This window comes from Myodes glareolus, chromosome 24, assembly GCF_982192425.1.
Source record: "Myodes glareolus chromosome 24, mMyoGla1.1, whole genome shotgun sequence".
In the NCBI taxonomy this organism is placed as follows: domain Eukaryota; kingdom Metazoa; phylum Chordata; class Mammalia; order Rodentia; family Cricetidae; genus Myodes; species Myodes glareolus.
In genome coordinates, this window is record NC_142049.1 from 48,457,118 (window position 1) to 48,472,061 (window position 14,944).

General features: G+C 36.3%; 1 protein-coding gene across 1 annotated transcript in view; it reads right to left on the minus strand.

Annotated features, from left to right (window-relative positions):
- The window catches only part of LOC148118232 (uncharacterized), a 61,033-nt gene that overhangs the window by 43,442 nt on the left and 2,647 nt on the right, over window positions 1–14,944 (minus strand). The window contains exons 3-6 of the mRNA XM_087901365.1: window positions 14,635–14,808; window positions 7,069–7,175; window positions 6,117–6,254; window positions 4,115–4,176 (exon numbers count right to left, since the gene is read on the minus strand). Coding sequence (XP_087757491.1) covers window positions 4,115–4,176; window positions 6,117–6,254; window positions 7,069–7,175; window positions 14,635–14,808 — 481 coding nt within the window. The remainder of the gene's footprint in view (window positions 1–4,114; window positions 4,177–6,116; window positions 6,255–7,068; window positions 7,176–14,634; window positions 14,809–14,944) is intronic.

A 14,944-nucleotide genomic window follows, 5' to 3' on the forward strand; every position in this document is an offset into this window, starting at 1 on the left:
GGGATACTATTGACATTACCCTTCCTATGGAAAAATGAAGACTGAATATGTTCCCAAGTGATAGAGCCCCTGTCTTGTAAAAATGGATTGAATAATGATACACACCACAGATATCACTCACAACAAAAAACAGAATTTAAATCTGGCATGGTTAGACTGACTTCAACTTTTCTTTTTCATAAAAAGCAGAGGTTCATTTTTGCATCACCTATAGTATTCACATTCTAAACGTTATTGCACATGGAAAACTCATGTGAGAATCTTGACTGCAGTTTAGAAAACTATGATCACTTTAGATTGACTTTCAGGGCTCAAGACTCTATATGGCAACACAGAGCAGGAAGATCTAGTTAGTAGTATGTTGCAAAAACATGTAACCACTTTTGTCCACCCCTCTTAAGAATGAGATAGCTAAAGAAATAAGAATTTTGTATCATGCAAAAGTTCATCTTATTTTTGATGATAAACAAAAAGAAAAAGGAAAATAGTGTCATTGGAGTAGCAGATGCATAGAACCCCTTCCTCTTAAAAATGAAACCTTGGGTTCAATGCCTCACAGACAGAAATATTAATTTTTTAGTTATACATTTAGGAACCCTATCACTACCGTATAGAAGAGCAAGGGGTAATTACCATGTTTTTAAACATTTTAGTAATAATAAATGATATGTTTGTCTAAATACAGAATTGCAATAGTTTTAGGTTTGTTTGCCACCTTTCTTGATTAAGTCTCTCTACACGTTTGACCCAAACAACGCCATCTATAAACCCAGATCCCAGCTTACAACCCTCTGGGTTTGTGAGTCTCCATTGCTGGGTAAGTCTCTTCTTCCTTGTCCCACTCCACTATGCCTTACTTCTGTCCTTGACCCCACATGTCTTGTTTTAGACATTCAAGAAGCATGGTTTCCATTTTTTCCCATATACCTTTGCTGACTAGATTGTTACTTCATTTTCTCTAGAAGCCAACAAGCTTGTTCCAGACCCAATGCTGTGACCCTCTATTTGATCAAGATCTTGGATGGCTAAGTCACTTATTCCCCTTTCTGACCCCTAACACTTTCCCTTTGGGTTCATCATCATACACAAAGAATTAGATCCAGAACAATGGCTGAAATAAAGATATTACTGAAAGCTTCAATATCCCAATTAGAAAGAAAAGAGGAAAGTCTTACCAATCTAATGAATCAAATAAAAGACAGAATATGAGGATGTGAGTAAAAAGTAGAAAATTTAGACAAAATTATCAAAAAATATGAAAAAATAAAAAGGCACACTAAAGGATCAGGCACAAAATTTGAGATATGTTCAAAGGATCAAATCTTTGAATTATATATGCATAAAAGAGGAAAAAGAATTCTACATCAATATCATAGACCTGATCTATGAAAATATCATAGAGGGCTTTTTCACCCAGGTAAGGCAAGATATACACATACTGAAATGAGAATTAAACAAAATCCCAATCAGACAAGATCAGAAAAGAAGACTACAAAACATATAGTAGTAAAACCTCCAAAATACGGGACTAGTAAAAATATTGAAAGATACAAGTAAAGAGAGCATGCAAATCATTGAGAAATGAAAAGTGACCTGAGCAACCTCTGATTTATCAAATGGAACTCTGAAAACCAGAAGAGTCTGAAGTAATGAACATTAAATATTAAAGGACCATGTATGGCAACCAGTACTCATGTGCCCAGTGAAACTGTCTGCCTTAGCTGAAGGAGAAACAAAAATTTTGCATGATACCAGCAACCTAAAATACTCATATCAAATAAAATATTCTAAACAGACTATCGAGTCAACACTTCTAACTGAAGAGAGGAAGAAGTGTAAGAGGAGACTTTCAGAAAGGAAACAAACAAAGGGATAATTTAAGGAAATACAAAGGACACTGAGCATCACAAAACAGAAAGGAAAGAAAATATTCCAGTTGAGGCACAGCTTTCAAATATTAATGGCCTCAACACTCCAATCACTCCTATCAAAAGACAAAGGTTACCTAAACAAATTAAGAAATAAAATCCAAATATCTATTGTCTACACAAAAGCTCATCTTAGTTTTACAGTCAGGTACTATCTTATAATGAATGTACAGAAAAAGTTTCATAAGTAAATAATATCAGGAAGCAAGCAGGTATTGCTGTCCTAATATCTGGACTATAGTTATCATACTAAAATGAATCAGGAAAGACAAATGTGTACTTCATACTCATTAAAGTGCCAATTAAGAAAAATTAGAATACTTAACATATATATACACTCATCAAATTTGGGTGCACCCAATTTCATAAGAAAAATCTAATGGAATGAAAGGTACAGATCAATACAGATTCCATAATAGCAGATTATTTCAAATGTCATTTTTTTCAATAAATGGGTATAAAGAGAAAATATAAATGAATAAACCTCAGAACTAAATGATATCCTTATTCAAGAACCTAACAGATACTTAAAATAATATTCCACCTAAACATCAAATAATATTTAATTCACCTAGCAGCTCATAGAGGGTTGTTTTAAATACAACATATGTCTAGAGACAAAGGAAACCTTAAAAAGTGCAGAAAATTGAAAAATGCCATGTATCCCTTATGACCATTGGATAATAAAAGTTAAAATTGACAACAAATGAAACTCTAGTATGCATTTATACAAATAAATGGCCTAGTGATGCAACTCAAGAATTTGGAAAAACAAGAACAAACAAGCCCTTAAACAGAAGATGGCAAAAAATAATCAAAAATAAAGCAGATATAAAGTAAATAAAAGCAAAGAAAACAATGCAAAGAACCAAGAGCTGTTTTTCTAAGAAGATAAAGATGATCCACAGACTCACTCACAAGAATCTTTTCTTCTTTATAGCAAACAGACCATCACCAGAATGTACAAGTGGATATAAAACAGAGTTCAACAGAGACAAAGTGTGTGTGTGCGTGTACACTTACCAAGAACAAGGGAATAAGAGACTATCAATTTTATCAATCTGAGATTTGAGAGAACATGGAAGAAGCCTGAGCATGGTGAGTGCTGGAGGGAAGAAGAGAAAGTGGGGAAGTGACGTAATTATACTTTAGTTAAAATGCATAGAATAAAACTTTGCTTTAAATAACATACATAGGAAAGAAAGTCATGAGATGATTTAATATTTTGTGTTATTTTACTTGTACAAATCAGATTTTCTGTGATATGTATAACAGAACAGTCATGCTCACTTACTGCAATAAACTCATTCAAACTGTGAAACAAAAATGTGTTCTTTATAGGAGTATAATGTGTGTGAGTGGCTGAAAAGACAACTTAGAAGTTAACAGCACATGTTGCTTTTTGAAAGAACCTGGGTTTAGTTCCCAGAATCTATGTGATATTTTACAATCATCTGTGACTCCATTTCCACAGAATACAACAGCATCTTCTCAGTGTCACAAGAACCAGACATGAACAAGGTATACATGCCTGATGTACCTGCAGGCAAACCCTCACACATAAGATTAAATCAATAAATAAAATGAAGAATTCTAATATAGTATACTATTAAGGACATATACACTATGTCAATATTTTTATAATAAAAATGTATAATGTATACTAAAATGTGCTGGTGTTGGATAGAGGCAGGCTTCTCATCACAAAATGGTAATTTAAAAATATTTCTACACATGAGTATATAATTCCAGTGCAAAACTGATAAATGTATTATAAAACACATTTTCATATAACTATTTCCTAAATAATTCAGACTTCAATAGACACCGGTTTTAAAAAATGCCTAGGAATAGCTGGAAAGAAGAAAGGAAAGGAGACCATGAAATAATTATATCATAATTAAAATGCATTTGGTAAATAAAATCTGCTCTTTGAAGATATAGGGTAAGGGGATCACTCATCCACTGGTGCTGGAAATACAAATTTATATAGAGCCATTATGGAAAGCTATATGGCTTTCCATATATGTTATTCAGGAAACTGTTTAAAGATCTACCTCAAGGTCCAATTAAACCACTATTGGACATATACAAACAATGCTAATTTACAGAGAATCAAAAATTCTGAATCCAACACTTTTAATCTAAGAAATGACTACAGAGAAGAAAACTACAAGAATACTTACCTATGAAGGTGTTGTGTGTCCTTGAGAGGAGTGAGTTCACATGGTTGAAAATCAGCCTCTTTCTGCCACATACAGAAATGGGTGTAGAAAAAAGGTAAATATGGATAGGAAGCTATTAATCAGAATAGTGAATACTCAAGAATATTTCATAAATTATGAGCGATTGTGTCAGGTCATTTGGACATATACTTCATATATTTGAGTTTTAAAAGGTTTTTTATAAAGTTTCACATTTTTGAGGGAAAGTACAAAGTGAAATGGTGTTGAGTCAAGAGCATTATAGTTCAAACCATCTAGATTGTCTCAACAGGATGAAAAGTGCCCTGATATTGGAAAAAGTCCTAAGTCGGCTTGTTCAGGGACAGTGTTTACCTAAGCTTCAACTTGGGCTTCCAAAACTCAGGATTTTACTACTTTAGTTTACCAGGTAACTATGAAAATTTCACCAACTAAAAACATACACGGAACTAGTAAAGTAGTATTCTATTTACTTCTCAATCTTGAACTCATTAGAATCCTAAATGAAAACCATTATATAATTCATGAATGGCCCTATTATCAAATGCTGCTGAATTCAGAAATTGGTATTACTGAACTGAAAAGTAGACCCAACGTGAGAAGACTAATGAATTCCAAGATACAGTTCTTTTGCTGGTCTTCTTTTAGCCAAGAAGAGAAACACGGAGTTGAGTATTGTCATAACGATCCTGAATCTCCATGCTTACAGAACATGGGAGGAAGAGACTATCAATTTTATCAATTTGAGATTTAAGGGAACCTGAAAGATGCTTGAGCATGGAGAGTGCAGGAGGGAAGACGGGGAGGTGGGGAAATGATCTAATTATACTTATGTAAAATGCATAAAAGCAAACATTTCCTTAAATGACATACTTAGGAAAGGAAGGCATAAAATGATTTAATGCTTTGTTGAGTAAAAACTCATACAAATCATATTTTCACAAATCACATACAGAAGAGAATAAAAAATAATCTTTAATAAATGTATTCAGTATACTCATGAGCTGTAATGAGATTTAGTTATTAAATAGAGTTAATACAATTTAGATTCAGAGAGTTATACTCAGTGTCTATCTTCTGAGGAAGAGTTGTGGTATATCCTGAACTCTTGAGGTACAAACTCAAGGGTTTTAAAATGTTCCTTGATAGGGAAGAAGCACTTGGTACCAATCACTCCCTTTCACATTCCCTAAGGAGGGAGCTAGAGCTCTGTCACACACACAGATTGTGGACAGAGGCTGATGTGAGAGCGCCCTTGCATACAGAGTACTAAAAAGAGAGAGAAAGACTCTGTCTTCTGCTGCAAGTGTTTGAACTCGTGTGATAATTAGTATATGCATAAACCTGTTTAATGACTTCAAAGAAAGACTTCTCCAAAGTACCATGCTGGAGATACTGAAATGTTTTGGATACATAATAAGGTTCAGATAACTAGCAATGGCTTTGGGGAACCTTAAGAATCCCACCTGCCAGAGCACACTATGTTATATTAGGAGAAAGCCTGAATTTACAAACACATGAGCATGTGGACTACACAGCTCTCACGGCTCCATGATTATTATGATAGAGACACAGAGATCATAATCAGTAGGTGAAACCTGATAGTGAAGTTTCATAAACAACAGACTGAAGCACAGACATAATCACCTAATTCCCATGAATAGGTGCTTTCTAAGTTTTCCTCATGTCTGCCACACCCAACTGATATATGTACGAGTTTTTACTTTCTTGTACTGAGGGACCATGTTGGGTTTTTGGGCACTATGATCATCATCACAGATCAGCCCTGAGATAGTCTCCTGCATCCATTGCTTTTTCTGACCAATCCAATTCCTTTTCCCTTCCCATGGGAATTCGAGTTGACTAAAATGCTTCCATTTCAAAAGAATTAAAATAATGAACTCATACCTGGTTAAAATATGACATTGGTATATATTTCATGCCTACATATAGCTTCAATTAGCACTTTAACTTTCTTACTTACACTTTGCGTTTCCCCTCAACAGCATACTGCATTGCACTCCATCTGAATTCATCCCTTAAGGTGTGATCAACACCTCTCTTCAATAAAAGCTCAACAATGTCTTGACAATCCCACTTAACTCCATACATGAGTGTTGTTCTAGAATGACAGAGATGATTAAATTATTTAAACAGTGACTTTATATATTTTACCAAATCTCTATAAGACTGACCATTAACTAAGTATATTTAAGCACCATGAAAGCACAGAGTTAAGACTCATAAAGTATTTCCAAAGCTAAAAGGAGAAAACAAGCATGAAAGTTTGTTGCCCCCTTCTGGTAATTTATACAGCAGGATTCCTATTTTTAGTTGTTTGTGATGAATAACTGTATGGAGACCATTTCTCAGAAAAATAGAAAGATTTATATGACGAATGTCATTTCCTTTCTTAGTCTAATTCACTGTCCAATAAGGAATTTCCACTTGCATGAAAATAGTAATATAATTATCAAATAACTTTAATGGTAAAAATAATGAGTGTTTTCAAATACTGACACTAATATCATGTCACATAACTTTATAACTACAATTCATGTTGCTCACCACCACAAAGCATTTGGAATTTTAAAAGTGTTCACAAGGTTTTGTGATTGCAAAATGGAAAAATTCGCAACTGATGTTGTAAATGTAAAATCAGATGCAACCTCTATCAACTCATATAAGATCAGATGGCAATCAAAATATAAAAAAATTAAGTTAAAAAACATTTCATTACAACAGGGAATATGAACCTGACTATATATAATTTTTTCCTATAATCATTTATGAAATACATATTTTTCAAATAAGCAACTGATTTTTTTGTTGACATTTTCTGGTATATTCTTTTAATACTTTTGAAGTCAATGATTTTTATTATTCTAGATTATTTTAAAACATAGATAGTGTTTTAAAAAATCAAAATACAGTACCTTTGATGACCATCACGTACATGAATATTTGCCCCATGTGTGATTAGGAATTCTGCAATGAGGAGTTTCCTTTCTTGGAGTGCTAGCATCAGAGGGGTAAGCCCATCCTGTAATGATATCAATTAATCATTCATAATACTTCATATTCCATAACTGAACTAAAAATCATGTATGTAACCCTGGGAACATAATGTTTACCATAGACTTGACAGCAATTGTCTTTTCCTCCTCAGTTTTATGCACATTCTCATGTTCCCCAAGATTGCAATACTCCAGCCCTGCCTACAGATGTCACACGTCCTCTAGCCCATTCCAAAGCTCATGGAATTTGCTGAGGACACAGAGGAAGCTCTCTTGATTCTCCATTGAAGAAGGGACCAGGGTAACAATGTCAGCCTCTTGATCAGAACAGGTTACCAATGTAACAAACTTAAAATGAGCAAGACCTCAAACAAAGTTTGACTGTTTACTTGAAATGGACTCTCTCCTTTTAAAGTAGAAAACAGTCTTAGCATTTAGAAAATCAAATACATCATTTACAAAATGTTTTTATTTAAATTATTTGTTGGATTAATTTCCTACATAAGACTTAGTCTAAGCCCTCACTCCTTCAACTATCCCATGTGACCCAATTCCCTCTCAAATTCAGGACATCTTCATTACTGTAACACACATACATGTCAATGAACAAATTTTTGTTGCTAATCTATCTGTCTATTTCTGTCTCTCTTTGTTTCTTTGCCTCTCCCATCTGTCTCTCTCTCTCTCTGTGTTTTCACATAAGTGTGTATGTGTGTGTGTATGGACGGTCATTATGGTTGGATAACCTACTGGGGAGTTTAGAATTTAACCCTCAAGAAAACTGACTTCTTTCATCCCTCATTAATAGTAGACAAAGAATAGACTTAGAAGTAGAGTTTTGAAGTTTCCCCCATTAGTGTTTGCATGTCAACTGGTGTGGTGTTTTCATTGTGCAGATCTTGTTTAAACATCCATATTACTGAGATTTCATAGATGCAATATCCGTTTCGTATCAGAAGGCACTAACTTGCAAAATCATCCTGGCCACTAGATCTGAGAGTTATGTAGAGCCTTCTTTTTCAATGGCACCTGAACCTTAACTTTGGATGTTATATTCTAGATGAACCTCTTATGGTCAGGCACCCATGGGGCTTTGCTTTCTGCTTTTTCTCCAGTTGTAGATTTCTGTTATATTCTGTACTTGCCAACTTTTAATCAGCATTGCATCTAAGTCCATGCTACTGACTGTACTGTACTATAGCCAGTGCATAGAGATCAATGTAATTGAGGTTTTAGAAATAAGCAAGGCATTGCTTTATTCCTGATTCCAAGTATTTTTCTTAGAAAACAACTTTAAATTAAAATGGAACAATAATGTAAAAGTATTTCAAATGTTAGATGATTCAGAATGAAGGTACAATTGCAGTTCCATTAAAAAGATGAAGGTTTTTAAAGAGACTCATGATTTCTATGTAAGTCTTGGCTACATACTGAGACCATAGCTAAAAAATTAATTTTGGTCATCTATCATGGTTTTAGGATAATCATTATCTGTGAAATTAAAACAATATACTATAGTTTACATGGAGTTTGACACAAGGGTTTGAAAACCTTCCACAACTCCACAATTAACAAAGTACCTAGAGCAAGAAAAGGGAAAACTTCCTTGGAATAATTTGGAGTTCCAGTGTTATAAGATATTAACACTGATTTTGGTTTCTTCCAAGCACCTAAGTGTAAGATCTTGTTACTAAATACAGCAAATAATTTATAGAAAGGATTGGAAAGAATAAAACTGGAACCAACCCAAGAATTCTTACCAAAGACTCTCTCCCAAAGCATCGGAGGGCGTACTGAAAATTGAGAAGGGAGAAAAGGGATCTTCAAAAATCCTAAATTTCTATCAAAAGCACTAAGAAACAAGACTATTAGATGAAGAGAGCTGTTGTGGGAGTAACTTCCGCTGCCTAAACCAATAGTCACTGAAATACAAGCCCACAGTGCAGCGGGGAGCGACTTCCGCTCCGTCAGCCAATAGCTGCTAAAATCCCAGCCCACTGGGGCGTGGTATATTTCTCTTTTAAAAAGAGAAGCAGATCCGGATCAGGCCCTCTTGGTTCTGGTTCTTGGTTCCGGTGCTTGCTCCTGGCTCCTGCGACTAGGCTCCCTTCCTGACGGTTTATGGTGTATGTAAGTTTTACCCCCCAAAATAAATAACCCCTTAAAACATAACTGGTGTGGGATTGATTCGCCAATAATTGGTGCCCAACGTGGGGCCCGAACCCACGACCCTGAGATTAAGAGTCTCATGCTCTACCGACTGGGTTGGGGGAGGAATTTTATAAGCGCAGGAATCCTTAAAAAAAAAAAAGAGGGATAATTGGATTATGGGATAATAGCTTTGTACTTGTGAGTTATTGTTTTTAGACAAATATATTGGTATTGATTCTTATATATTGATACAAAGTTAAATTATGTTGACTATTTTATGCATGCATGCTTCTACCTCTGTTTAAAACATTTTTATGTATTGACATATATATTGTATTGATATATGTATATTTTACCATATTACATTGTACACTTCTACCTCTGATTAAGATACTTATATATTGTTTATGTATTGATATACATATTTACCATATTGCAATATATACTTGCACATTGTTTATATTTGGAGGTCATATTGTCCCCATTTATTGCACAGTTGTTTACTATTTCAGTCTTTAAGTTAGATAGATATTGAGAATAATATAGATCAATAGTCATCTAAGTTTGCCATTTATAATTAGACTAATCAGGTTCTTTAGATACATAGACATTATATTCAATATAGATAGATAATCTTCAACCTCTTCAAAGAGCTGTAGAAAATGGCCTTTAATCTAACTCAGAGTTCTGTGGTAGGGAGACACAATCGCTCCTAGCAACACTGATCTATTCCCGAGAAAATGTTAAACACCAAAGACACTCCACCTGGAGCCTTTCTTCTTGGCAAAACTGGCCTTTGGGTAAAGAAATGCCCATACCTCAACTACTGACAGAGTTACAGAGTATCCGTAAATGGATAAAACAGGACTGTCATATCCTGCCAAGACAGGATAAGATAGTTTTAAAAAGTTCCTTGCCTTAAAAAATGGTATGTCAGTTACGTTAGGCCTTAGCCAAAGTTGGTTGCTTCAACGCTGCAAACGTGATTTTGGGTGTTTGCCCAGGTAGCCAGTTGTCTATATGATTTGTTACATGTTCTGGAAGTTTGATTGCACTTCCTAATTACTCAGGTAACATTATTTCCCTTCTCAGATCTTTGATGGGATTAAAGATTATATAAACGTAGTTACTTTCCTTTCATGACGTGGCCAAGTTATTTCTTATACAAGACTTAAGCTAGTTAGAATAGGATATTTATATTTATTGTATATAATTGTGTAGGTTTGTACTTACTGTATATAATTTCGTAGTAGGCTTAAAACTCTCTTACTTAAACAAAAGGGGGAGGTGTTGTGGGAGTAACTTCCGCTGCCTCAACCAATAGTCGCTGAAATACGAGCCCACAGTGCAGCGGGGAGCGACTTCCGCTCCGTCAGCCAATAGCTGCTAAAATACCAGCCCACTGGGGCGTGGTATATTTCTCTTTTAAAAAGAGAAGCAGATCCGGATCAGGCCCTCTTGGTTCCGGCTCTTGGTTCCGGTGCTTGCTCCTGGCTCCTGCTCCTGGCTCCTGCGACTAGGCTCCCTTCCTGATGGTTTATGGTATATGTAAGTTTTACCCCCCAAAATAAATAACCCCTTAAAACATAACTGGTATGGGATTGATTCGCCGATAGAGAGCCATGGAGTACACATCACCCCAACAGATGAGTGGTTTCCTGTTGGGGAGCCACACCTGGAGAAGCCATGGGTTACTGGCTGTCTGTAATTTCTCTCATGAGCCACTTCATTTCTTCCATAAAAGCAGTTTTGGGCTTTGCCCACTGATTGTGTGTTTGTCATGAAAATATTCCATCTTTTGGGCACAAATATAGCTGTGTATGAACAGCAATATGATTTCTGCCAAAGCTGTACGTTTTGATGAATAGAAATAATAATACTAGGATATTTTGCATTACTCAGACTGACATAAGATTCTCAGGCACAAAGACAGCCTTTTACATAGACAGCTAATTTTAGACTCTCAAACAAATTCAAAGCAGGCTGGTTGCCTGTGGAGAAGAATATCTGGTTCCCATAGAGACAAATACATGAAGTAATTTTCCCAGGTGTTGTTTGTTGTTGATTCAAAGTTAGAGTTTGAAGCAACTTTAGTCTTCTTACCACTCAAAATCCAGATAACTAACTGTTATTGTTAAGTCTTGAATTTCAATGTCATTTTCTGTCGGGGAACCATAACCATTTGAGCTATGGCTTGTCCAGGCATGGACATATTGACATTCTGAGCATAAGAGAAGCTATGTGACTTATCCTGTGTTATGAGAATGGGTCAGGCCCTGAAAATGTAATTTCTATTGTCCAGAGTTTGGCTGGGAGAGGAGCAGCGGCACTGTAGAGGAGTAGTGTGTAGAGCTATGAAGAGGGTGAGTGTGGAGAGAGAGAAGTGTAAGAGAGAGTGTGAGAGAGTGAGTGAGTGAGTGTGACACAGAGAGAGTAGTGTGAAAGAGCTGCTGCTATGTGGAGGAGCCGTGCCTAGGAACTGTGTAAAGTGCTGTATGGTGAGAGAGCTATGTAAATGAGATGTATAGCTATGGCTCTGGGGAGATTTGTAACTGTGTGGAAACAAGAAAAAGGAACCTGTATCAAAAAGAGATGTAGAAGAGGAATGTGTGTAAAAGAAAGATGTGTAGTCATGTGAAAACGATGTATCTGAATATAGAAATATTTAACTGTGCAGGAGATAGTGTATGCATAAAATAGAAATATGTAGCTGTATGTAAATAGATAGAACTGTGTGAGAGATTGTCAAGAGAGATTAAGTTGAAGTAAAGGAAAAGTTTACCACCAGGAAAGTGTGTGTTTTGTTACTTTTCTCCTCAAATAGAAAAAGCCTCAAACTCAGATAGATAAGAATTTTTCAAGAAATAGTTATAATGAAAGTAATCTTCAGATCATGTGAGCCTGTTTTTTCCTAAAGGCCTTTTGAGGTAGGCAAGAATTTTTCTAAGTTCTTGCTACTCTGAGGTCTTCTTTTTACTACCCTCATGCAGATCTGGGGACTGGTCTCCAGGGTCTGTGTCCAGTACACTGAAACACTTGTATAGGCAAAGCAGGTGAAATGGGAAAATACTGCTCTTGTTTGTTAGTAAACAGAAAGCACTTGAATGTTGGATCATGAAAGTGCTTCCTACAGGGAACAATTCCATCAGAGGGGCTCAATAGAGAAAGGATTTGATTACTTAGAATCAGGATGAAGCCAGGGATTTTAAATTCTCCTGGAGATTTTGTATGCACTGGATTTGTGAAAGAAACTTAGGGTATGAATGCTGCGGGAAGGTGTATAGTTAGCGACTACTTGCCTACTCCATCATCTGATCTCTCCATCATCACTTTATGTGTTGCTTTCATTGGTTGAGTAAAGAAACTGCCTTGGCCTTTTGATAGGGCAGAGCCTAGGTAGGAGGAGTAGACAGAACTGAACGCTGGGGAAAAGGGTAGACAGAGAGCCGCCATGGAGATGCCAGGTCCGACATGTTGAATCTTTCCCGGTAAGCCATGGCCTCGTGGTGACATACAGATGAATAGAAATGGGTTAAATTAAGATGTAAGAATTAGCCAATAAGAAACTAGAGCTAATGGACCAGGCAGTGTTTAAATGAATGCAGTTTCTGTGTGATTATTTTGGGTGTCAGCTAGCCGGGCAGCCAAAACAAAAGGGCCCTCTCCCTTCAACATATGAATGGACTGTGCTTTTCCATGGGCCTTTGGTTAATTCATTAAAAGTTAGCCTTTGCTGCATGCTTCCCAAGGGATGTGTGTAAATCAAGTGCTGATAGGGGAATCTACCATGCTTTAGTTGCACAAATTCAGCCCATGATAGCAGTCATGATAGCACTTTGAAGGTGAAATATCACCCACAGTCTCAAGCCATTTATATCCTCGAACAACTAGTAATAGTTTTTCGTAGTTGTTCAACCTGTGAATATAGATACTTGCTGGGTGAGCTATTGGTGTGTAGGCAGTTTTGGGGTGCACCTGTTATGAGTTTCTCAAAAGGCTACTGATTCTCATTCTGTGAAGAGATAAAGAGGAAGGGTTACAAGTTCCTGATATCATGGGTAAAGCTATATCCAGCTGCTGTGTTTCACAGCCAAGAAAAGACTCTATCCTCTGAACCAGAGCAAATCCTTTCTGACTTATACTACTTCTACATTCCTTTTTGAGCATTAATGAGAAAAGTGACTAACATGATTTCCCAAATGTAATAAAACCATCATGGCGATTATTTTTAATGACCAGAGAAAGCAACCAGTGTGAGCTAGAAAGAGATTTTCTATTGAAGAATAGTCTACCTCTGTTTAATCCATGAACATGCCTGTGGGAAGTTACCTTGATGCCTAAGTGATGAACAGAGCCCAGGACCTGGTGGGTGGTACCGTAGCCTGGTTTGGGAAGATGACTGTAAGGTTTTAGGAAGATGGCAGAGTACTAAGAAAACTAGCAGCCTAGGCTCATACGTTTTTCCCTCTCTTGAGGATAGACAATGGTGAATAGCTCTCTCAAGATCCTGCACCTGTGCTTTTTCCGGCAATATAAAGTAACCTGGAATTGTAAGTCAAATAAAACTTTCAGTCCCTTAGATATTTTTACAAATATTTGCCATGGCTTTATACAAGAAAGCTAATTTCTCTAATACTTCTTTCAATAAATCAACATTTAATTCTCCCCCCATGTGAAACCATTTTTGAGAGCTCCATTTAGTATTATTGGAACTTGTTTGCCCGTTTCCCTCAACTACTTTTCAAATGTACTCCACTTCTGTACCCACACATCTTCTTTCCTTGTTCCAATGACCCTCCTCTCAGGTCTCTGGGGTCACTCTGGAAGATCAGGGTAAAGTCTGTAATAGTCAGGAAAACTGCATGACAAAGAAGAAACAGTGTTTCCTGGGTACAAGAGAGTAGACGTTCATATGATGTCATAGTCACTGTGAAAGTATTCACAAGACCTATGGAAGCTCAAGTGATACAAGATTTTATTATGCAAACAGGAATTTATCATGAAGTTCCTCTCTTAGCTGAGGTCTTAGTGACAGCTGATAGCTGCTGAGAGGGGGTGGTCATTTTCATTTAAAGGTGTGGCCTGAGTGGACTGCACAAGTTCCCCTGGATCATCTACACTCAAGAGTATATGGGCAGCATAAATATGACTGAAAGGGTTAAAAAGCGAATAAACAATACCAAATTATCAATATTTAAGTGAACACCACTCAAGTTACATCAAGCCATCAGTCAAGGAATACTTGAACTTCTAAGCATGGAAACTGTCCCTGGACACAACACTGTGAAAGTACAGTTGTCAAATACTTGGGAATTCACTTTGAAAATTCTTTACCTCTGTAGTTTCTTCAATATTTCCCCCAAATTCAAGAAGACTGCTGGCAATTTCTAGGCTGTCTCCATATACTGCGAGATGTATTGCAGTTTGTCCATTGCAGTTCTTAATATTGGGATCTGCTCCTTTAGCAAGCAGGAGAGAAACAATCTCTGTCTCCAAGCTCTGCACAGCCTGTGGATGTTGTAACAAGGAAAACATTGTAAATTCAGAGATCAACATAAACTTCCCCCTTCACCACGATTTATATTTAAGAGATATTGAATTTACTTTCATTCTAACCTCTTATATCAACTTAATTACTAAAATT